The sequence below is a fragment of the Antechinus flavipes genome, chromosome 5, assembly GCF_016432865.1.
Source record: "Antechinus flavipes isolate AdamAnt ecotype Samford, QLD, Australia chromosome 5, AdamAnt_v2, whole genome shotgun sequence".
Lineage (NCBI taxonomy): Eukaryota > Metazoa > Chordata > Mammalia > Dasyuromorphia > Dasyuridae > Antechinus > Antechinus flavipes.
Window position 1 is genome coordinate 191,903,897 of NC_067402.1, and position 25,680 is coordinate 191,929,576.

Genomic DNA, 25,680 nt, shown 5'->3' on the forward strand with positions numbered 1-25,680 from the left:
AATTTTAACTATTTTTAACATATACTTTAATTACCAACCTAATTTAGCTTCATATGGTGGGCTGTAGTTAGTTATATTTTTCCCCAAACAGCATGAAACTGAGAAAGTCTCTATATTAATTTCTTCCCACTGCACATCTCCCTTCTTTTGCCTTTTGATCAGATCCTGAACTTTGTTTTAAGTCAGAGGGAGCTCTGTATCTTTGCTTTGACTTTGTTCCTCTCAATGCCTTTGTATTTTGATCACTATTAATACATGTCACTGTTGCCAGAGAAAGCTAAGGGTTGAAAAATGCTGGAGTCATAATATCTGGATGTTTTCAGTGCTTTCAGTAAAATGAGTTAGGAGAATAAGACAAATATACTTTGTGAAAGGATTCAGGCTTAGTTCTTTAATTAAAATGTAGATATTTATATAAATTAGAGGGAACATAGAATAGAGTACAGGGGGCTGACCTTGGGGTCAAGGACTAGGGTTTGATTCTCACCTCTGACACAAACTTAACCTCTCAGTATCCCAGATCACCCTCTAAAACCCATATAACAAATGAGTTGCTGAGACCTTGGGCATCATTTAGTTTAACTCCAATAACAATAGCAGTAGCAGCAGTAGGTAGTATCTTATATAAATTTGCAAATGCTTTGTGAATAATAGTACCTAACTTAATAGCAGACCGAGCAATGATGAAATAGGATGCAAAAAATAGTCCAGATGAATGGACTTAGTTTTAGGTTTTTTTTTTTTTTTTAAATTCACCCACTGCTCTATTTCTTTTTGGTCTAACAATTTCTTTCTGGCTCTTGGATGACTGACATAGTGTCAGCTTGTATTTTGTTTTTCTGTAGTTATACTTCTGCTTTATTTTGGTGGTTTTCAGGATAGAAAGAACCACTGAATTTTAAAAAAAATTTACATTAATTAAAATGAATAACTATTCATAAAGAATGATTTCAATTAGGGAATTCATTTCAGAAGGCTGAGAGGCAAGGAACATAAATACACTGCTTTTAAGAAACACTCAACTCCTCCAGCAATTAAAGAAACAAGCTTTCTGTAGTCTCTAAAAGAGGAAAAAGGGAGCTACTGAGGCTTGATTTTCAAACCTATGGAACAAGGAGCAGCTTAGAGATGAGAAAGGGAAACATTACCTTTACAAATACTACTTCTCACTTCTTTCCCTTACCCCAATATACATATACATGCATGCACATATACATTCATGGGCAAAAGAACACATATACATGAGTGTATAGTATGTACACACATACATAGGTATACATGTATATATAGACATATACACACAATCACATATACATAAAATGCACAGGCAAAAGAGCATATATTATACACACACACACACACATATATACATGCACACGTACAAAAAATTGCCATAGGTGAAAGAGCATGTGTATGTGTGTATGTATGTGTATATATATATATATATATACATATAAAAATACATATATATATATGTATATACACACACACACACACACACACACACACACACACACACACACAGCATGGATAGGAGAAAGATCACTGAGTTTGGAGTCAAAAGACCTATGTTAAATACCATTTCATCCACTTAACTCTCTGTGTAACTTTTACATATCATGTAAGCTTTGAGGTCTCTGTTTCCTCATCTATAAAATAAGATGGAAGAATTCGAAAGCATTTAAGGTGCCTTCTAGCACCAAGTATATGATGTTTTTAATAATGATATTGATTACACTGAAAATGTTCCAGTTTTTTCTTCCTTAGGACACATCTTCCTGGCTTAGTGGAAGTAGCATTTCCCCTGTGATTCTGATATTTTTCTTTGATGATAACTTTTCTACACTTTCACTACTCTATATTTTTGGTTTAATACTTTTCTATACTTTCTATAGCATGCTTTCAGGTTGGTCTAGAAAAATGCTGAACTTCCTCGGCTAGGAGTCATACTAATGAACGTGGGAGCCAAGTGGAGAAGGCTTCTTTCCCTTCTATAGTTGAGGAAAATGATTAATGGTATCACTAACTCTTAAGTATATCCCAACTGGAGTACGGCAGCAATGAACCCACAGGAAGAAGCCCTAAATCAACTAGGTAGCTATATATACATTAAAAAAAAAAACACAACAAAAACTTCTCATTTCTTCCTATAGACTCTTCCTTATAAAATACTCAACAAGTCTCTGTTTGAAACTTTCAGTGAGGGGGTTTTAGTAACTCTTGAAGCTGGCCGATTCATACAGAAACTGTTAGGCAGTTTTTTTTTTTCTTTTATTAAATCAAAATCTACTGCTCTTGGTTTTGCTTTCTGAGGACAAGCAGAGCATATCTGATCTTTCTTCAAATAACTTGAAAATAGTAGTTATTTCTCTTATGAGCTCCACTCTGTTTCAGCCACTCATGAACAGGGTAAGAGAGGAGTAATAGCATTCTGAAACTCCACAATCTGACTCCAATCTTGTGTTTTTCCATCCCTCTAATCCCACTCCCATCTTTAGTGCATTTGACATTCTGGGCCTTCTCGTCTATCTTCACACTTTTCCCTGGTGATTCCTTTTCGGTCTAATGATTTCAAGTTCCCCTTTCATAGTGTTGATTCCCAAACTTAATTCTGCTATTCTCTGTCTCCTATTTTACCCTACCTCAGCTTCAGTCCAATTACAAAGGTCTGCTGGACAGTTCCATCGACATATTTGGCTAACTTATTTAATAGGTCTAACATCGCACTTATCTTTATTCTGTAAACTTATCCCTTCTGAATATATTTTTGATTTCTTATTAGTAGTAATACAATGGTCTCATTAAGGCTCCTAGGATTTTTAATATTTGCATAATCTGTTGATTCTTCCTTGTCTCTTATTTCATTTATTCCATTAATTGGAATTCTTTTTTTTCTACCTCTGCAATAAATCTCTCATCTAATATTTACTTACTCTCCATTCTCACTATGAACACCCTCATTCAGGAATCCATCCACTTACAAAAACCTAAGTGATCTTGCTGACTCTTCCAATTCAAACTCCTCAACACTGAGCAATATGGAATTATGCCTAGATTTCTCCCATCCCTACATTATATATATAATATATATATATACATACATACATATATGTAATATGTAAATATATGTTATTCATGTATTTTTCCCCTCAATTACAATATAAATTCTGTGATCTGTTATAGCTCTCTTTGCATTCTGAACAAAGCAAGCGCACTGAACGTTTGGTTAAGATCAAGGAGAGTGACCTCCTGTAACTCTCTTCTTCGGGTTTCATTAATCCTTATAAAGCATAGTATTCAGGCCTTTTATCACCCTAAACCTTACTCCAGTTTGTCAATGGCCTCCCTAAAATATTTCGCCCCAAATGAATGTATGGCAGGCCTACCATGCGCTTTATAAAAGTGCTTTTTTTACTGTAAGCTCCATTGGGCATTCTTGGCTGTCCCCTCACACTGCTGACTCACATTGAGTGTGCAGGCCACTCACAGACCCAGATCTTTTAAAATATAAACTGTCACCTAATTACACCTCCCCCTCAACTTGTGAAGTTGATTTAATGACTCTAACTGTAGGAGTTTATATTTATCCTTCTCATATCGCCTAAGATCTGGCCCATTGTTCTAGAATCTAGATTTCTGAGGTCTACTTTATCAGGATCTCAATCAACTCCGTGTTCCCGGCAGGTTTAATCACCCTGCCATTTATACCTGCATTCAAGACATTAAACAATGTCCAACGAGAAACGGCCGAAAGCACCTCCCTGGGGGCACTGCAGGGGCCCGCTCGGTCCCAGATGGGCTCGGTCACCCAACCAGGTCTAACTGCTGCACTAATAGTACCATCAGTTGGTCCCTTTTACCCATTTTGATTTATATGATGAGAAACACTGTCGAGTACTTTCCTTCTAGCCCTAGCATTTATTAAATGCTTACTCTTGACCGTATGCAACAGGCACTATGCTGACAAAACTCAAACAGCCCTGTCCTTCCCTCGCAGCCTCACCTCCTCATGCGGGATGCACTATGCACAAAGACAAGTAAATGCAAAATAATTAACATCATAAATTCTTCTCCTTGAAGATACATCAATTGATTCCATTGTGGGCCTAAGAAAAAAGCTGTTCAAACGACGCTTTCATTAGAGACACATTAACCACATGAGCTAGAAATTCTGGCAAAAGACTCAAAAGAAAAAAAAAAAAAACCTCCTCCAACAAATGTAGGTTATTGCTTTCTTTAAGGAGATTTATAATCATTAATTATTTAGTCCATATAAACTCCCCCTAAGATAGCTGCATCTTATCAGCCCCATCTGAGATGACACACAGCAGGTTAATTTGCTCAAGGTTACACGGCATGCCAACAGCAGAATCCAGTCTGTTTTAGTCCCAGCCTTTTGTTGCATGTATAATAAAGAAGGGGCTGCTCTACAATACAGACTGGTCACTTTATTTTCAACTGCAATGGGACCTTCAAGAATAGTATATATGTGTATGTAGACACACACACACACACATATAAATGTGTGTATGCAATGTGTACATATATGTGTGTCTGGGTGTACACACACATAAATATGTTATACACATATACACTTGATGGCTGGCCCAATGTTTATTTCATAACTTAAAACCTTTTTCGGGTGGGTAGATCCCTGCAACTGAAAATCAAATGGACTTGAGACCATTCTTTAACACAGCTCCCCCGGCCCCAATTTTGTATGTGTCTTCCCTTCTAGCTGTGCTTCTTACAACAAATTGTTGCATTTTCTTTTTTTATCCATTCTGCCAGTCTCTTTCATCTGATTGGATTGTTTCAAACATTCACATTTAAGGTCATGATTGTTAGGCTTGTGTGTTCCCCACTTATTTCTTTTGTTCTGATTTTTGTCACATTCTTTTAAGTCAGCATCTTGTCTCTGTGACTGGTTTTGCTTCCTCTACCTTTGTTCTGGCCTGTTCCTCAAGTTCTCCCGTCTACTCCAGTTTCACCTGCCCTTGCCTTTCCCCAAACTGCTCATTTAAAAAATTTTGGCCCCTTTATCTGTCTCTTCCCCACTTGTGATCCTTTCCTATATTCCCCCTTGCCCCACCTTAGTTTACACGATTTTTTTTATCCTAACATTTGTGCCAAACTGTCATTTACTTAGCTCCTGGGTACTCTTCCTCCTCTGTGGCCTATTCTGAATCCCAGTCTCCAGCTCAATGATCCTATCTTTGGAGTGTTCTTCTCTGTGTCATGCAGGAGGGCAGAGGATCTGAAAAGCAAAATTGGAGCTCCATCCACTATCCCACTTCTGGGGCCAACACTTGTGGATCTATCTCCTTCATCCTTGTTCGACCGCGTCTCACTCCAAGAAAGTCAGTCCGCGAAGATTCCATGCTGACTGGTTATGAGATAGGACTCACTTTGTGTTCCAAGTCACCAGGACCAGCGATAGCCCCTGCCCACATCACGGTCACTCACCACTCCTACAGGAAACTCGATTCCTCCTGTCACTCAGTATATTGATCTCAGGGGCGTGTGTGTGTGTGTGAGAGACAGACAGAGAGAAAAGCAATAATAACCGATAACCAGAAAAGGTGGTCTCCTCATGGGCAACTTCCTTCTAGACAAAGCCCAGCATACAGCCTTTCCCCACTGTGCCACAGACTACCTCTGCTCCCCCAATCCCCCCACTTCTTTTATCACAAACTACGGTAGTCTTGTGGAGAAATCAAAGTCTTGTGATGGCGAGTGATATAAGCAGAACCAGGAGAACACTGTACACAGTAACAGCAACATTGTGTGATGATCAACTTAGCTCTTGCCAGCAATACAGGGATCCAAGACAATTCTAATAAACTTGAAATGGAAGACGCCATGTGCATCTAGAGCGAAAGACTTTTGGGAGACAGGATGTGGATCAGGATATACTGTTTTCACCTCTTTTTTTTCCTTCTCATGGGTTTTTCCCCCCTTTTGTTCTGATTTTTCTTTCACAGAATGATTTAAAATGACAGATATGTTTGGAATGGTTGTGCATGTGTGTCCTTATTGGATTTGCTTGGTGTTGGGGGAGAGGGTGGAGATAGGTAAAGGAGAGGGGGAAAAAAGGGGAATAAAATCTTGTGTTGAGGACTGTATTTGCACGTAGTTGGAAAGGTAAAATACCATTGAATTTAATTCTGTCTGCCTAAGTTTCCTCACCTGTAGAATGAACTGAAGAAGGAATATGGCAAACATCGTTGCTGAGAAAATCCCAAATAGGGTCATGAAGAGTTGGACATGACTAGTGGACAACAACAGATAGCTTCTTATCTAGAGCATTTTTCATCGAACCAGCTCTTTGTAGTAGAGAAGTAAAAGAAAGGAAATAACCCATATATACATACATTTGTTCTGGGTACAAAAGTTAAAAAAAAAAAAAAAAGACATCATAAAGTGACAAAAACAAAACCTCACCAAGCCTTTAACAAGACTTTTTTCTGAGGAGTAGAGGGAGGGCAGGTTGAGTGGAGAACTATAAAGATATAAAGAACTACAAAGAGATTAAAGCTACCTGGAATAATTCAAATTCAAAGTAGTTGAATGAACTCCTTGAGATTTCATGCTAATTTTTCATCTCATTTTTTTTTAATATTTAAATTACATTTTATTTTTTACTTCAATATCTATCATGGGCATTCATCCTTCACCCCTGGCCATCCCTTTCCTCTTATCCCAGGATTCTCTGGCATCCTTAGACTATAAGAATGGAAAAGCTTTTCATAAATCTTGGACAGGGGATGATGGGGATTTATCATTTGTCCTGCCTTAAAATTCTGAAGTCCAAGAAACCTTGTTACTAAGTCCTCCCTGGGCAATGTGATCTGACCTGCTGCCAGTGTCTATCTAAAGACTGATGGTTCTTGCCATCCACCCTGCTGATACTGTCTCCCTCAGTAAGTGTCAGCTCCTTGAGGGCAAGAACTCTCATTTTTTTTTTTTTTTTTTGAGGAGAAAGATTATCTTCAACATCTCAGTGTTTGGTATATCCTAGGTCTCAATAAGCATTCTTTTATTCATTTATTCATCTACATTAGGGATATATTATTTCTGCTGCAGCTCCCATTCCCCCAAGTACCAGATTCTCTGACTCTTGCCATCCTTTTACCAATAGACTCTGAGACTGCATCTTACCAGGGCCAAGATGAGGCAGCCAATTCAAAAACGACTCCATCAGATCCTTGACTGAAATGAGTTGGGAAATGAATAAGCTACATGCAGAAAAGGCTGGGATGTTTTCAACACAACATCAAAGGAGTATCTTCCCTGCTACTAAAAGGGACAAGCAAAACCTGACGGGCATGAAACAGGAAGGTGGCAGGGAAGGTTAGCAGCACAAAAGAGTGTGTACCATCACGATGAGATCCTCTCTTCCCTTAAAAACAGAATAAGGCCCAGCACAAATTAAAGACCAGAAAATTAAAAGATAGGACCATTAAAAAGCAAGAATATTTACAATTAGTTGCATTTGTATTGCCTGACTTCAGAGGATTGTTGGGAGGCAACTGATTTTACGGCACCAAGAAAGTGAATTCATTATAAATTTATGTGTGTTCTTTATTCATTTAGATGATAGATCTCTAAGTCCATTCTATAGAAACTATACATCAGATAACTGCATGCATTAATATAAACACAATGTGGTAGGTTCTTTCTTATTTATGAGTCCTCTAGCCAGACTATTTAAAATTAGTCAGAAGCAGGAGGATGTATCTTAACAAAAATTATTATGGAAACCTTTGGCCACACAATAATTGCCTACTATCTTAAATACTAGATAGAACTAGTTTTTCTTCCAGTTGATTCTAGTTTAATATTAGATTTCTAAGTTTGACTCACATATGAGTTATACTTAGAAATACATATTTTGCATGTATACGTGTGTATGGATGTGTATGTGTACATACACATACAAGTATATAATAAAGTGGCACCACAATGATAGAACACTGGACCTGAAGTCAGGAATACCTGGGCTCAAATGTGACCTCAGGCTGTGTGAGCTTCCACCATTTACTTGCTGTCTGTCTCAGTTTCCTCATCTATAAAATGGGTGTAATAATAGCCCAGGATTGTTGTGAGGATCAAATGAGACAGCATATGTAAACTATAAACCACCATATAAATACTAACTATTATCTGTTCAAATTACATTTGTCCCTTTTCTGAGTAAATGTAACAATTTTTTGTCATTTTATCATCTATCCCCAAATTACAGACTATACTGATCAATTCTAAATTGATCATATTCAGATAACTAAGTAGTACAGAGGATAAAGAGCTGAATTTGGAGTCAGAAAGATCTTAGCTATCGGAGCAAATGATGTAATCTTTGCTTCCATCTTTACACTGGGATAAATGGTGATAATAAGAGCACCTATCTCACATAATATTTGTAAAGTTCTTTGTAAAAATTAAAGTGATATGAAAAAGGCTCTCATTATTATCAGTAGTACTAGTATTGTTATTGCTACTAAAGAAAATTTCCCATGGATCGTCAAACAATGAAATGTTCCACCCGGTGATCATCTAGCAATCTTGCTCTTTATTTCTAGACATTCTCGTTTATTCATTACTACAATTTGAAGTGACTGAAAATGGATGGTCCTAACTATATGAGAAAATAATTTGGAATGTTGTGAGAAAAGTCACTAACTGTTCACAAACTTTGAGAAAGATATCATTTCTGGGCACACACCCCAACATAAGCAGAAAGTCTTATGCCAAAATATTCATAGCATCACTTCTTGTGATAGCAGTCCCCACCCCTAAGTACTAGAAATAAGAAGTATGTGTCAATTGGGGTATGGGTGAATAATTTATGCATATGAATGCCATGGAATGTTATTGTGCCATATGAAATAATGGTATGAGCCAATGGTATAATTTTTCAGTTAGGGTCTAGGTAAGAATCAGGATGGAACTATTAAAAGAACTTCAAGAACAACTGAGAAATTTGTTTAAAAGAAATAATGAAGACATAAGGAAAGAAAGTAGAACTCTTGAAAAAGAATCTGAAAAGATAAAGGACACTGAAGTTTTGAAAAGAAGATGAAAAATGTAAAACAAGGGAACTCTTTAAATAGCAATGGCAGAAGCATAACACAAAAATGCAGAGATGAAATAAGAAGTATTGGAGCAAAGAAAAAAAACTAGAATAATCTCAAGAACTGAAATTTCCACAAACCAAACCACTGGATCTAGAAGCTAAAGCTCAGAGAGATAATCTGGGAATTATTGGCCTCCTAGGAAAAAAATGTATACTAGATTTCATAAAATCATAAGAGAAAACTTCCTGGGAGTACTGGAATTAGAGGGCAGATCAATATAATTGATTGGAGGCTGTCAGAGAAGAACCTCAGATTTAACCTAAAAATATGGTTGCTTAGCTTCAGAGTTTCTGGGTCAAAGAAAGTCTAACAAGTTGCTAGGAGAAGACAGTTCACTTATTAAAGAATGCTAATTTGAATTGCACAGTATTCACTGATGAAGAGAAATGAAAGAAAGCATGAAATGTAATATACCAAAAAAAAAAAAAAAAAAAAAAAAAAAAAGCAAAGGAAAATAGTTTACATCAAAGGATAACCTAATGCACAAAGCTAAGCATACTTGTTACATGAGGGAAAAATGCTTTCAACAGAATTAATGATTTCTAGCTATTCTTTTTTGAGAAAAAATGAAGGCAAGTGGAGTCTTTGAAATGCTAACTCAGTGGATAAACCCCCCCACTACTTAATATAGGAAAAGGAGACCAAATAGTACAATGACTCATTGCTCATATGCTGCAAATAAGAAACAAGACTATTATTCCTAAGAATTCTCATCTAAATTCTCAAGATCATCGAGGGAATAAAAAGAGTACACCTCTGGATTAATCTTAGTAAGGGTGATTAAATGTCTTTAGTACTTTTTAATGCAAGATAGCACAGGCAGAGGACATACAAACAAAGAATGAGCAGGGGGATGCAAGGGAAGCATCAAGACCTTCAGAAGCCTTATGAAACACATTCATTTGGGCTAAGCAAGGACAATGTAAAATAAAAAAAGATATCACTAAAAGTAGATCTGTGACTGAGGCTGGCAAGGAGAAGTTTGAGATTTAGTATTAGATAGGACTTCAGAGTGGTTGAGCAAAAAGATTGGGATTAAATTACTTCAAATAAAGCAAGCTATAGATGTAAGGGATTGATTTATTTTTTTTTTAAAGCCAAATTTATTTAAGTTTGAACTGGTAAGCGAATGGTATGAGGAAGACAGGGATAAGATTATTTATAGCATACAGATTTCATGTATGTAGTGTTAATTTTTGAAAACCAAAGTAACAGGATTGGATGGAGGAAAAAAAAATTTCACAGTAAAAATCTTGCCTGTTAATGGACTCTGATATCCTCAAATTTAAAGGGAACTGAAATAAACCTACCATATTAAGAGTTATTAACCCAGTAGACAAATGGTCAAAGGAGAAGCAGTTTTAAAAAGAAATGCCATCTGTTAACAACAACTATCTGAAAAATTATTCAAAATAAGTATTTTGGAAAAATGTAAATAAAAATATGAATTTGTAAAAATGGCTCAAGATGGGAAAATCCAACGATGGAGGAGCTATCCAAAGATATTATTTCACTGCAATTAGAACTGAAAATTAGTCCAAATATTATGAAAAATAATTTCAGTTTTGTAAAAAAAAAAAAAAGTTAAGTTGCTCATGGGAGAATCCACTATCTCTCTCTCTCTCTCTCTTTATATAGATAGCATTACATATATATGTATGTATGTATATAAAGAGCATTAAAATGTATAAGTCGACTAGAAGTACGAGTTGGCACTGTACTGTTCAAACATTCTCTCTGTTAATAACTGCTGAACTACAGAAGTGGTCAGGGACATGCTTTATCAATTATACCCTACCTTCTGTGCACTGTCCCATCAGATCAAATTTGTCAGGTGTGCTGGACTAAGAGCCAGAAGGTCCCTTCCAGGCCTTGAGATGCAATGATTCTATAAGGCAGTTTTATTTTAAATTCTTCAGGGAATATACTTTGGGGGGAGGGAGGGAGGAGTAGACTAAAGACAGCTTCAGCATTAGTTGGGAAGTATGTATTGTATCAAAGCAAAACATTTCCATTAAAAAAGAATAAAGGGAAACGGATGGCATTTATCCTTCAGAGGGAAAGAAACCAGGACTTTCAATGGATTCTTCTCTTAGATGTGGGTGGTATTGGAATCCCCATAATGATGTCGCTCTTTATCAATCTGGTCAATGAATATGTAGTTCAATCTCTAAAATATTTGTGTTTCTGGCAAATGAACACTATAAAATTATAATTTGTCAATTCTGAATATTTTCTTTCTCTAGCATACAGGACTATGTTAGGACAGTTAAATTGTGCAACACTAGGCCTAGAGACAGGAAAACCTGAGTTCAAATGTGACTCTCAGAGGCTGACTAGCAGTATAGTCCTGAACAAGTCATTTAATCTCTGTCTGCTTTGGTCTCCTTACCTATAAAAAAAAATGGGGATAACAGTAGCATCTATCTCTGAGGATTGTTGTGAGGATGAAATGAGATAATATTTGTAAAGTGCTTTGCAAACTTTAAAGTGTCTCATAAATGCTAGAAATTACGATTATCTCTGTTTAGAAAATAGAGCCAGTTTCGCTGAGTGCTCTGGTGTGATGCGACACTCAACAAAAACTTATCAAAGGACTACAGAATCAATCCAAACTATGTTACGGCAGTGTCTTCCTCTCCAGTCTCTCCCCTTTTAATTCTGCTATGCCGGACTACTTCATTCATAAATCAATAAATCTAAGATCTTACTGATATAGATACTTGCTCCAATGATTCAGTTTGTTACCATCCATGCTTCCTGGTCACTAAATTAGTGTTATTTTCAGGGTCGACAGGAATGGCCAAAAAGGGAAGTGTAAGATGCCCTATTCATTTTATTTATTACATTTAATAGTAATTACTCTTAAATGAGTGTTTTGGGGTTTTTTGGGTGGGGGTAGATAGGTAGGTAGTGTTAGGGGTGTTAAATTAATTCCTGCACTAAGGGGGAAACAGCCTATGTATCCCAATGATGGTTTTTTTTGAAATATATTCAGTATGGCCAGTAGAGGTCTCAGGAAGGCTGGAGATGGAGGTGCTCTGGTTCTTTGTCTTGAGTTGGATTTCCAAAAGCTTTCCCAGCAGCCAAGAGGCCTGCAGACTCAGACCACATTGGGGGGAATGAAGAGGATGTTGGCGGTTATCAGATGGTGGGTGGGGATTGCAATGCCATGGGCAACTCATTAGCTTTCCCTTTCTACCCAGAAAAAAGTTTCATCTCTGATGCATATTAGAGACACTTCAAGTTTCCATCTGTAAAGAATTCCAGGCCAGTGAATGGCCAGAAAGGATGGAAATTATAAGATCAAAATACCCAACTTTCTCGTCTCTCCTCAGGATGGGGAACTAAGGGCTACTTTTTCTGTTAGTCTGTTTGAGTTGAGATGAACATTATCTTTGAAACGATCATTTTTGGAAACCCAATGGGATCCTCAATAGTTTAAGGGCATAAGGCAAAATAGTGGGAAGTAAAAAAATCAAATAGGAAAGTAGGAAAATAAAACATCATTATCCTAACTTATCTAACTAGACCACAGCCAGCCAAGAGAAATGGCCTTGAGGAATGTTCTTAGGTAAAAAGAGCTTTTGCTGAAGGAGCTTAGGGCTTTTCTAAGGGTGCATTTTCTAGGAAGCAGTGCCAATTTAATCCCAAAGGAAGAAGAGCATTTGCAGTTATGGAAATTCTAAGTAAAGATGTTCTTTCATAAAATATAAAAAGGGGTACCACAAGTACCAACTAGTGATCATGGAATACATTGCATGGTCATATTTTAGCTGGCCCTGACATTGCCATGTCCTCCCATGCCTATCCCTGTTCCCCCCTAAAAAACACTCTTTTTTTCAGAATTTGCAATAGCGCTCTATTGCCTTATACATATATTTGTCCTTTTGGCTTTTATGTGCATCAAATTCTGATCCCACCCTACTTATCCATCTCTTCCCATTATTTCTCAACTTGTTCTTTCTACTTTCACTAGGCCAGTCTCCTCTAGGTCCTTCCTATACACTCATTGACTGATTGCTAAGGGGATTTCTTAGATGTGGAATTCTTTTTGGTTGCATGTAAATATAATAATATTTTATAATATTATGTTTATATATACATATATATAATAAAATAATTCTTATGCTTCTGAGCTTCATATAGCTTAAATATTTTGAGTTACAGTGCTTAGTATGGCAAGTCTGCATGCTGTATTGTGAACTTTCCAGGGAATATAAACATCTTGGGAAATCTCCCCTTCACCATGCCTCCATACCCAACTCCATACCCAAATACTGGAAAAGCAGGAGATATCAGGCTCTTTACTCCTATCTTGTCTCATGGGGCAAGAGGTTTAATTTTGATGATGTTTGGTTTGTTCCCATTTCTGGGAAGCAGCCAGTAGCAAAACAGATTTTAAGATAACTTTAGCCCACTTTGATTTGTGTCTAAGAGCATAAATACTAATGCAAGATTGATGATCATGTTTTGATTCCAGATAAGTTTTGTCCAGGATAATTTAGAAAAACTAGCTGAAAAAATAGCATGACTTCCCTACACTTTACAAGCTGGCACTGCACTAGAATGATTATTTTAATGATCCATGGCCTTGATGCTTCTTAGGATAGCATCTTTTCGGTTATTCAATAGCTCATCAGATTTACATCAGGTTTCCTTAGATGGTGTTATAAAGATTAAAGTTCCAGGGACTAGAATTTCAGAAAATGTACTGAATTTTAAGAAAAGAAAATGTAGAGACTATTTAAAGGTTCAGCTTTATTGCTTTTGCAGGGCCATCTGCATCCACTGAATAGCCTCTGACTTGTTTCTTGAAACCTAAATCCTCCATGCCTGACTTTGATCTAATTTTCTCTATTTTGACTTTTCCTTCTAGCAAGGAATATATAAAATTCTGTAGATTCTTAGATCTGAATTCTATATCTTTCCAGTCTTGATTCCCCACCCCCCACCCCCAGATGATAAGCTCTCTCCCATACTTTTCTCTCCTCCTGCTTTAAGGAACCAGCACTTTTTTTGAGGGGTGGGGGCTAAATACCATTGTTTTTCATGTTTGATGATAACTTCACTATGCAAACACCAAGTCATGACTCAACCTCCCTTTAGCACTGTGAATCTGACAGGCGTCATGAACCTCTCACCTGAATGAGGAGACCTATATCGAAAGTCCTCTTTGGTCAGCAGCAGGAGAGCTTTTCCATTCATTTCAAATGTGTTGCTGTCAATTGGCCTTAGAGAAAATTCATTTTCAGCCCACTTAAGCCATTGGGCTACGTCATCCCTGCTCCAGTAAACTGGCTGCAAACCTATGGGGAGAGAAAGAAGCATATAAGAGATCCTTTCAGTTAAATAACTGACATAATAAACAAAAACTAATGTTTATATTAGCTTTAACATTTTGAAAGGGCCTTATATACATTACTCCATTCATTCTGCTTATCAAGCAGACCTTCATGTCTGCATCAAGCAGATGCTGTGAGATAGGGAACAATAGGCATCATTATCCCCATTTTTAAAATGAGGAAATTGAATCTCAAAAGGCTAAGTGATTAATCTCCTTTCCTCCCTCCCAAAAAATGACTTTCTAGATAGTGTATAAATGTATAACTCTCTATTCACATGTGGTCTCAACTGATAGAATGCAAGCTGCTCAAGGACAGGGACTGCTTACTTTTTGTTCTCTTTGTATCTCTAGTGTCTAAATCAATATATTTATTGATTTATTACCCAGGCCATTCCCAGTCATAAAATCTGAATCTCAAGTATTGCACTACACCTTGAAGACAGATTCTCAAAAAGGAAAACTTTTTCAAGGTAGATATTTTCTATGTTTGGAGAGCTTTTAGGAAAGGAAAAATCCAGCTGTTATCCCTCCCTTCCCTCCTCCTCTTAGTCAGTCCCTAATTCTGGCTGGAAAAAGTCTAGCTGCTTTAATAGTTACACCATGTTTATGTCAAGGAGTCAGACAATGGGAAATATTTTCCTTTCTACTTCTAGGATATAAATGCCAAGTCCAGGAGCTCAGGAACTAGTGAAATGAAGAGTCATTTATCTTCCCTGTCCAGGAAACTGGTTTAGTCTCAGTTCTACTCCTGCGGTTCAGGTTGGTTCTCAGGTAGCTTTGTTGTGGTCCGAGAAACATAGACTGAAAGTGGCACTAAGCTGAAGAACATCTCAGAACTGATCGAGAGATATCCTAGGATTCTCAACCTTGGGAACTTGTGGCTTTTTTCTGACAACTTTATTTCAATACAATTACTTTCCTTTGTAATTTTATATATTTTATTTTATGCATTTAAAAACATGATTCCAAGGAGTCTTTAGGTTTCACCAGATTGAGAGCCCATGGCACTCAAGAAAAGTTAAGAACCTAGAGAATGGCTAGCCCAGACCCCCTAACACTACAGCAGATCAAAGTGGGATCTTTAACCCAAATTAGACCAGCCTCTGAGAATGAAAGGGCAGAGATAAGGGCATCTGCATCATCTTATTAGACATTGGAATTTTTTTGGTTGAAAATTTGTTCCATTGCTGAAACCAAAAGTAGATTTGGGGTAATAGCTGGGGGGTGAGGGCAAAAGCAGGTCTCTGCGAATGGAATTGCTGCTGCTTCTGCACTACTCTATCCCAAAGCTGTAGCTTACATCTGTCATGTAGATACAGCTATAGAGATAAATATCATATATATATAATATATATATATCACAGTAGTTACTTTGATAAAGGGGAATGACAAGCAGCTGTTATTTAAATAAATAGACACTCGCATATGTGCATGTGCACACATATATTCTCTCCCCACACACCCCCACTTTAGGTTGGACTTTTTACAATAACTTTCCATAAAATAGTTTCTGATTTGAGAAAGTGGTAGCTGTTACCAAGGCTTGGCTGTAATATACCATTACTGTGAGCTGGGCTCTTTAGAACCTGGTGCTGAAGGTCTGGAATTGTCCCCATAAGGATCTACCATCTTTGCACAGAGAAATATGGTCTTCAGTCATGAACTGAACTCTCACCTGTAGCTAGTCATTCAAAAAAGTGCCATTGCTAGTCATAAGGAACTGTGGCTGGCTCAGAAAAGCAATTCAAGGTTGCTGAAAAACTTAGAGGGGATCAACAGCATTGTCTTTTTACATGGAGACCAGCAGTGGACTCACTGCAAAACAAAATTGTTCTAATTCTTCTCCTTTCCCTAAAGGAATCTAATTACATTTGTGTCTTTTGTGAAAATCTGAAGTTCAAATTAAGGTAGAGAGAGAGAGAAGTTCCTGGTAGCAAGTGACCAGTAAAGTGGAAAGAATAAGATTAGAAACTGGAAAGACAATGGTCTAAACTCACTAAAAAGTGACAGTGACAGAGCAGAAACAGAAGTGAATCCAGATCAGGAGAGGAAATGAGAGTAAAATTATGAAGTACTGGGGAGGGCAAGCTGAAATGCAGGAAGGAGCATGTGCTGGGAGTGGGAAGGCAAGTGGTGATTTGAGGTTCTGTACATTCTGTGGAAGAAAATACTCATGAGTAATCTTCTCCCTAAATATAGGAGTCACTTACACCAAACAAGCTGGCAGTTAATAACAACAAAATTTCTGTCCACTTCCCATTAGTTTTTCCCATAGCCAAGCCACTGCAGTGACCAACACAGTCAAATGGAAATCCCCGTCAGGACCGAGTAGAATGTTTTCAAGTTATTAGCAAAGGCAAACTGGGCTTCCATTAACAGTTGGTGTAATTTTTAGGTTTGTTCAAGACAGATGTACATATGGAAGCTCTATGCTGTTCAGCTGTTTTTTAGTCATATCTGACCCTTTATGACACACATTTGGGATTTTCTTAAACCAAAAAAGCCCCCCAAAACTGGAGCAGATCGCCATTTCTTTTCCCAGCTCATTTTACAGATGAGGAAACCGAGGCACATTTAAATGACTTACAAGAGTCACATAGCTAGTAAAATCCAAGGCCAGACTTGAATTCTGACAGATATCTTCCTGATTCCAGACCCAGTGTTCTATTACTGTGCCATCTAGTTGCACACACGGCACATATATGTAGCATGTGTGTAATGTATATATACACGTATATTTGTAGCTTTTTGTTCATGCAAATATATATATACATTCATGTAATCTTTACATGGGATTCTTCTCTTGCCCCCAATTCCTGACTTTCTGAACCTCAAACCAGACATGTATGTATACACATAGGACACATATGTAAAATGTGTGTTGCACAAATATATTTGCAGGTGTGTATATTCATACATACACATAAACACACACATAATCTCTACATATGATTCTTCTCTTGCCCTCTCTTCCTGACTTTCTGAACTTCAAAACTGCACACATTTATGTACACACATGATACATATATATAAAATATATTTGTAGATGTGTATATTCCTGACTTTCTGAACTTCAAAACTGCACACATTTATGTACACATATGATAAATAAATGTAAAATATATTTATAGATGTGTATATTCATTCAAACATGTGTGTATATTCCTGACTTTCTGGACTTCAAACATTGTGCCCATCTCCTGGTACTTTCTTCAAGGTCTAGAATCTTTTCACCCTGAAACATTTTGCCATCCCCATGGCCTGCTCACCGTGGAATATCCATCGGCAAAGCCCACCCTCCTTTTCCTAGGGCTGAGTTCCTCCTGAAGCCTCCATTTTGTAAAGGCCAATTCCCTTTTGCATATTGTTTTGCTCCATTAAGAGAAGGGCTGTCTTTTTACTTACAATTATATGCCCAGTACTTAGGACAGTGTCTGACACATACTAAGGGCTTAATAAAGACCTGTTTCCTTCCTTCCATTCTTTTTCCTATTCGCAAACTGGGCCTATATTACCAGTTGATGCAGAGACATTAATGATTTATTTCCATATTATTCTTTAAAGTGATCCATTTCGGGAAGAAATCATCAACAGTTACATGTTGTACAAATTCACACCACTGATCTTTGACAGGACTAGGAAAACTCAAAAGGCTACATTTCTATTTTTTTAGGATGAGAGAATCATTTAGCTGGAGAGAATTTGAGAGATTATCCTGATGGACTTTTATAGCAAAACTTTATCAGTGAAATAAAAGACAGGGAAGTGCTTCTGCCCTTCTAATTAAGGAAAGAGCATCCTTTTCTCATATAATAATAGCTAGTGTTTCTGCGGTGCTTTAAGGCCTACAAACGTGTATTACCCCCTTGATATATCCCCTTGATCTTTTGAATGCAATTTGGCTGTGCTTCAGCCAAAGGGGACAGCTGCCATTCTCCAACCACCCCTGCAGCAGATTCCTATACCCTGAATGCCCTTCATGGAATGGCAGCTTTGCCAGGAGTCCCACACATGCTTCCAGGTCCATCTCAACTGCCCTTTTCTCCTCTAAATGCTCACAGCATTTTGAACCTCGATTACTGTTCACATGCTGCTTGAAATTCTGTCACTTCACCCCTTGTGGTTTCATCCCCATCGTCTCAATGGCTGCTTTTAATCATCTGAGACAAGCCTCATGGGAACAGGGTTTTGGGTGTGCCCCTGATCTGTATTTACTGACCTGAAATGAATCTTTGAAAAAATAGAATGAGGAGACTTGGAAAATTTTCAACATAAACCAAGAAGAAATTTAGAATTTGTATGGATTGAGCGGTCTCTCTAGAGAAATGTCTATGTGAATGGAAGGTAAGGAGAGGTCTATCCTATAAATGTGGCCCAGAAATAAGGTTCTTCCAAAAATATTGATTCCCACTCCTCATTACCTTTGCCATTCTCCTCCTCTGCCTATCCAAATGCACATTCCCCAAGCTCCACAGGCACTCGACAGCACATTTACTGATTTTCTCCAAATAATGTAAAAATCCTACTAATGTTAGTAGAACTTTTATATACTGAACAACGTATATTTATGACATAGACAGGTCTACAAAGCCTGTTTTAAGTCGATAAATATAGGTGGCAACTCTTTGGCTCCCCATATTCCACTGTTTCCAAGCCCTGTCAATTCTACCTTCATAACATTTCTTGTATGTTTCCCCTCTCTCCTTTAATAGGAGCTCTTTCTTCCAGAGCAGACTCTCCTCACACCTCAAACCTGGACTGCTGTTTAGTCTCCTTAAGACTTTCCCTACTCCAGTCCATCTTCTATTCAGCTATCAAACTGATCTTAGGTCTGATCATCTGTTTCCTTCCATCCTTATTCAATCAGCTCCAGTAGCTTTCTATCATGTCCATGATCAAATATAAATAAGTATTTTCACTGGCTGTCACCTATGTATAGAATGCTCTTCTGCTCATCTCTTGGTTTCTCATGTAATACAGACAATATCATCCTTCTGATTTTGCCATCTCCCACAAGTGTTAGCTTTTCATGATACAGAACTCTAAAATCCCTTTATTAAATTATGTTCTCCTGTCTCTCTTCCCGGATCTCTGAAAGACAGATCTTTATCTACTTTATCTCTTTTCCTATTTCCTTATCCTTAGCTCCTAAAGGAACTTTCACTCTTCTACAATCAGGCTTCTAACCTCATCCTACTGCTACAGCTCTCTTCAAATTACTAATAATCTTTTAATTAATAAACCTAGAGGCACCATCTTAATCTTCACTCTTCTTGACTTAACTGGCAAAATCACTTGCTATAGGTTTTATAGTTTATGATAGAATCTAGTCCTGCTTATGGAGGTTAGATAATTAGATGATGAATTATCACAAAAGGCTAAAATAAGCCTTATGTAGACTGACTGCTTTTCTGCAGTGAAGCATTTACTCTAGTACCATGAATGCAATATAATTCGAGTTCCTATTTGTTTTTATAGTGACATGATTCAGAGGAAAAAATAAAGGAAACAGGATAACTGACTCTCCCCATCCCTCATCCCTTGTTTTGTCTTCCTCCCTCCTCCACAAATACCTTGTCACTTTGGGCGGAAAGAGGAAGTAAAAAGAAAACTTAACTGAGAAGTGGGCTAAGCTTCCTCAGAAGTGGGGGAATATTATTAAAGTCATCAGAGAACCACAGTCTTATTTATCTCAGTTTTTGCACCAATGAATACATACATTTGCAATACAAATTCCTCAATTGTTATGAAAGAGAAATCATAAATAATGAATAAACCAGTTCATAAAGACTGATTAGTCACTAGTTAATATCACTACTAGGTTTATCAAATAAAAGGGAAAAGGAGTCCTATAGACAAAACTATTTATAGTAGTTTTTGTTGTACAAAGAACTAGAAACCATGGGGATGCTCAGCAATTTTCAGAATGGATGAATTATGATATACAAATGTAATGTAATGCAATTGTCCTGTATAAATAATAAGATGATTTCAAAGAAACTTGGAAAGAATCGCATGTACTAATCAAGAGAAAAACAAATAGAAACAGAACAATCTGTGTGACAACAAAACTATAAAGATAAATGACTGTAAAACTTAAAGAACTTGGTTCAATCGAATGATCAGTCAGGAATACAAAGAATTAATGATGAAGCACATTATCCATTTTCTCACACAGAGAGATGAGAGGTTCTGCATTCAGAATAAGGTAACTCTTCAAAAATATAACCAATGCAGAAATTTCTTTTGCTTGACTATGTATATTTGTAACAAGGCTTTTGATATTCTCCTCTTTTTTGATTTCAAATGTTTCTACTTTTTTTAATTAAAAAAAAGGGACTAATCACTGGTAGAGTACTTCAACTTTATAAATGATGAAGTCTTTCTGTAGTCAAAGAAAAATGATACTAACAATTCAAAAATTGTAAATGTTTCCTAAGACACATAATGACAATTTAGGATATTCCCTATATAGGTGGAGAGGAAGACAAGTCTTATTCTCAAAGTTATTAAATTTTATACTCAAAAAAAGGCCAACTTGAGAAAAAAGCATTATGAAAATGAGATGAACAAGTAGAAAATTTTTCTTAAACAGGTTTAATCAGGATCTTTAGATTGCCCATGGAAAGTAGGTATAACAACACTAATTTAAAGTCTTCAGTGCAGTACTGAAAACATAACAATCCTACTTGATTTTCATGTTCCACAAAATCCATACTGTCAGCTGAGCAGATGTGAAGAGAATAAGAATGAATGAATGTTTTTTCTTTCTTTTCTTTTCTTTTCTTCTCTTTCTTTTCAAGTTCTCATGGTCATCTCTTGTGCAGGCCACGGTCTGCAGCAAACTCCGCTGCTAAGTGTAACAAGAGTAAAACTCATTTTCATTCTGGATGGGAATCTGATCTTCCCAGTCACTGGCTGTGACAGACCCTTCTTTGTGAAGCTGGTTTTCCTCCATTTCCCTTCCTTACAGGTCCCTCTTTATGGCTCCGGATCTGACAAAGCCAACAGCTTTTCACAGCAGAGGAGATAGGGCCTGTGGCGTCATCGGGTTGAGGGAAGCGACCCAAGAATACTTGAGAGGAAGGAAGGAGACCGAAAGTAGAATTCACCTTCTAAAGCGTTACCATTCCAGACCAAGGGAAATGGGAGGCAGCCCTTGGCGAGAGCAAAGAAGCTTTCTTCTGAAATGGCCTTCTTTGGAAACCTCTCTTCCTTCGTCGTCTTGTCCATCTCCTCGGAGAGTGATTCAGTTTTCTTAAAAGGCTGATGTTGGCTGCCTTGTTATGTGCTGAATCAACTTTCCTGCTGAAGAGATGCTGATTAAGCCCCGTGAGGGGCAAGGCCCATTGTGGCCATGGAGGCAGGATGAAATCACTGAATGCAGCTGCTGATGCCTCAGGGGGGAAAATAAATAAATAAAAGTCTCCTATTTAAGGATAACTTTGCATGTGTGTAAGCATGTGTCATAGATTTTATTTCTCATCCTCTTAATCCTTGTTTGTTGGGAATATTTGGAAGGAAATGTTACTTATCTACAAGCTAAGCGACAATTTTCTCTCTTGGGATGAAGGAGGGTTATGAATCCTCCTGTTTCAGGGCTTCACTTGATGCCTTAAAGTCAAAAGAAAGAAATCTATCTCTGAAGTACAGTAGTAAGTACTCTCCTAGAGACACAGACATGGGTAGTGATGGGCCTTATATCAACTCTCCGGCTTTGGGGCATGTCGTTATCTCTAGGCTTCTCAACCAAGCTTTTCCCAGTTGCCCAGAATCATTTTTATTTGGGGAGATTTGGGGAAAGAAGATACTTTAAGTCTGCAGGTGGCAGAACAGAACTTTAGGGAGAAGACTCCAAATCCACTTTAGTTCTAGTCACAAGTCCCTGGGGCCAGAGAAAAGCTCTAAAACAGGGCTGGTTTAGAAGGCTGATCAATCATCAAACATTTATTAAGGGTTTATTATACTACCCACGTGATGTGGATCAAGTTTCCTATCACCAGGAGTCCCAGCTCCTCACCAGTAAACCTAGATAATCATTGCTGGCATTTTTGTAGTTAGTACATTACGGTTTGCAAAGTGTTTCTACAGGCCTTGGGCCTATTTCTGAATCTATGAGTGTTAGGGAAGCAGAGACACATAGGTCCTCGTCCTGAAGGTGATACACATACTTCTTAAATGTACAGGAAATAAATGCAAAGGCCGGGTGGTGGGAAGGAAGGAGGTAAGCCCTGGCAGGTGTGGGATATCAGGAAAGTTCTGGAACCCAAGATATGCTTTGAAGGAACCCATGCATTCTAAGAGGTGGAGATGAGGAAGGAATATGTTCTCAACACGGGGGCAGGTCTGTCCATATGTTTAGAGACAAAGCAGAAAGGTGTGTGGGAAGAATAATGAGAAGGCCAGTTTGGTGGACCTAAGCACTTGTCAGAGGAAAGGTAGATGAAAGTCTGGTTACAAAGGGCTTGGAAGAAGATAGTTTAAAAATAGGTGAGCTACAATTGGATTCAAGAAAGCTCAAGAGCCTGGAGTCAAGCTAACTAACGTGGCTTTCAAGTATAGCCGAATTTCCCTGCAGACAATGCCATGAGTATTAAGCGGCTCAGTTTGCCTAATTCTGAAGATAACAGCTAATCAGAGCTGCAACTGCTAAATCAGGCCCCAGACCTAGCTGTGATGTTTTGGGTTGGCACAGGCCATTCTTAAACAAACCACCAGAAAAGTTGGCCCGTTACCCAGCCTATGGAAAAAAGGGAGTCAGAAAAGGTGCAGAGCAGGAGGCCATGCCAAATAACTGGGAGGCAGCACCCAGACATGTAGCCTCTGATAGCAGGGACAAAAAAGGAGGGATAGAGTACGTAAGTCTTTCCTCCAAGGAAAATTTATTTAAATTTTAATTTAATATTAATTTTGTTTATAAATATATATTTATAAATTAATAATTAATAAATATTTATTTAAACCTGCTCAGAAGAAATTTTTTTTAACTTTACTGTGACCAAAATGTAAACAGTACAGATGGAACAGAATAAACATTTATCAAGGGGCAGCTATGTGCCAGGCTGGCACTGTCCTAAATAAACACTTTACATATATTATCCCATTTGATCCCTAAAGCAACCTGTGAAGTAGGTTTTATTATCACCCCCCCCCCCCTTTTACAATTGAGGACACTGAGACAGAGAGAGATTCAGTGAGTTGGTCAGGGTCACACGGCTTGTTTGAGACTGCTTTTGAATGACGCTTTCCCAGTTCTGGAGCCAGCGCCTAGCGGCTGAGGTGTCCGATTTCAAACTTCTGAATCCTTCTGGGAATGGATAACAGGTTGCCAAAGAGTCTGTCTTTGACTATCCTTGTTTTCCCATTTATCCTGCTGAGTGGCCAGGGGCTACTTTCCGCTAGAGAGAAGTGAGAAAAGGAGGGGTAGACAGTCGGTCTAAAAAAAAGAACTTGAGTTCCACCAAAGCAACATGGAGACAGCACCATGAAAGTCTCATCTAAAATGTTTATTTAATCTCAAAATTGTGGTTCTCAAACATGGCGGGAAGGGTCCTCCAGATGTTCTCAGTGCTGATCTCCTATAATAGTATACCTCAAAACCTAAGGGGAGCTTCCTCCAGAGTAGACCCTGACCCTTCTAGGCCTTTCATTCGGCGGGATTCCTACCAAGTTTTTCAATAAATCTTCCAGAGAGGATCTATCCTAAGTGTGAGAGAACTTTCTAGTGTTCTTATAATTAATTGTTCATGGCCACCAGGGCAATGGGACTAAATATACTCTTCTGCTCAGTGGGACAGTGGAAATAAGAGTACTGGACCCAGAATGGGGAAAAGCTGAGTTCAAATCCAGCCCCAAACATGTCCTAGCTGTGTGATCTTGGACAAGCAACTTCAGTTGTCACTCTCAGTTTCCTCATCTGTAAAATGAGGACAATAATAAAAATACCTACTTCCCAGGGGTGTTGTGAGAATCGAATGAAATCATATGTCTAAAGTGCTTTGCAAACCTTGAAGCATTTATAAATGTGAGCTATTATTAGTTATTATTTTATTAGTTATGTTATTATTAATGTTTACAATACTATAGCTCTTAATATTTTTGTTTGCTAGCAAGAATCATTACTTAATTGATAATATTTGAAATGGACATAATTCCACTGAGATCTCAATGAAAATGCAACCCAGCCCTATTTTCACCATAAAAGCAAGGGAGGGAAGGTGAGAGGTAAGGGATAAAAGGAGTTTTCATTCACAACAAAAGTAGCTATAGATCATGGGTTTGGGAACCATTGCTGTTGGTAAATATATAATGTACCAAAAAAAGGAAATATAAAAATCAATCAACATTTATTAAGAACCAATCAAATGTTTGGCAGTAAGGATACAAATGATAAAATGTGACTTTTTTGGGGGGCGGGGGGAGGATAATGATGGAAACTGGCTATTAATTATTGGAAACTCCTCACTTAAACAGCTAGTGGAGTAAAGAGGGAATGTATGGAAGAAATTTAAAAATATTAGTAACAAAGGGGTATTTATTATACAAATTTATATACAAAAAATTGTATACAAATACCTCTTTATTGTAAACATTGGAGGGCAGGGGCTATATCTCCAATGTCTGGCACAGTACCTGTGCACAGAACAGATTTTTAATAAATGCTTGTAGAATGATTTGATTTTAAGTCCTACCATCCTAAAAGGGCAAGACTGGATGCAGAGTAGAACTTCTCACCACAATCTGAGCACTATCAATTGCATGCTGATATTTCAGTCATTTCACTCAGGGTTCTCATGATCTCCTACACCAGCGAGTCTTTCCCTGTTTCTCAGGACCAAAAATTAAGCTACAATCCATGGAGAGATTCTACTGTGGACCTGGATCTTGTCCAGGGAACTGCATATCTCCAAAAGGACATCATAAAAATCAATGAGCCAAATGATTTTGGAGGCTACATGAGGGTGAGGGTCTTGCTGTCAAACGTGGTTCATGCTTTGCTGACTTTTTAACAGCCTCCTTTTCTCATTAGAGTTTTATCTATTTGGAAGAGCCCACACATCTCAGACATGCCAGTGTCATCCAAAGATGGCATCATGTAAAGATAATTTTTAAAAATGGCTTTTCTAATGCAGCCTTTGGAATATTTGCAAGAAACTTATTGATTTTAATTACTAAGTCAGAGTTATTGAGCTTTGG

General features: G+C 37.7%; 1 protein-coding gene across 1 annotated transcript in view; it reads right to left on the reverse strand.

The window, feature by feature from the left end:
* ETV6 (ETS variant transcription factor 6) overlaps positions 1 to 25,680 on the reverse strand; it is a 296,875-nt gene that overhangs the window by 62,387 nt on the left and 208,808 nt on the right. The window contains exon 3 of the mRNA XM_052000102.1: positions 14,282 to 14,446. Coding sequence (XP_051856062.1) covers positions 14,282 to 14,446 — 165 coding nt within the window. The remainder of the gene's footprint in view (positions 1 to 14,281; positions 14,447 to 25,680) is intronic.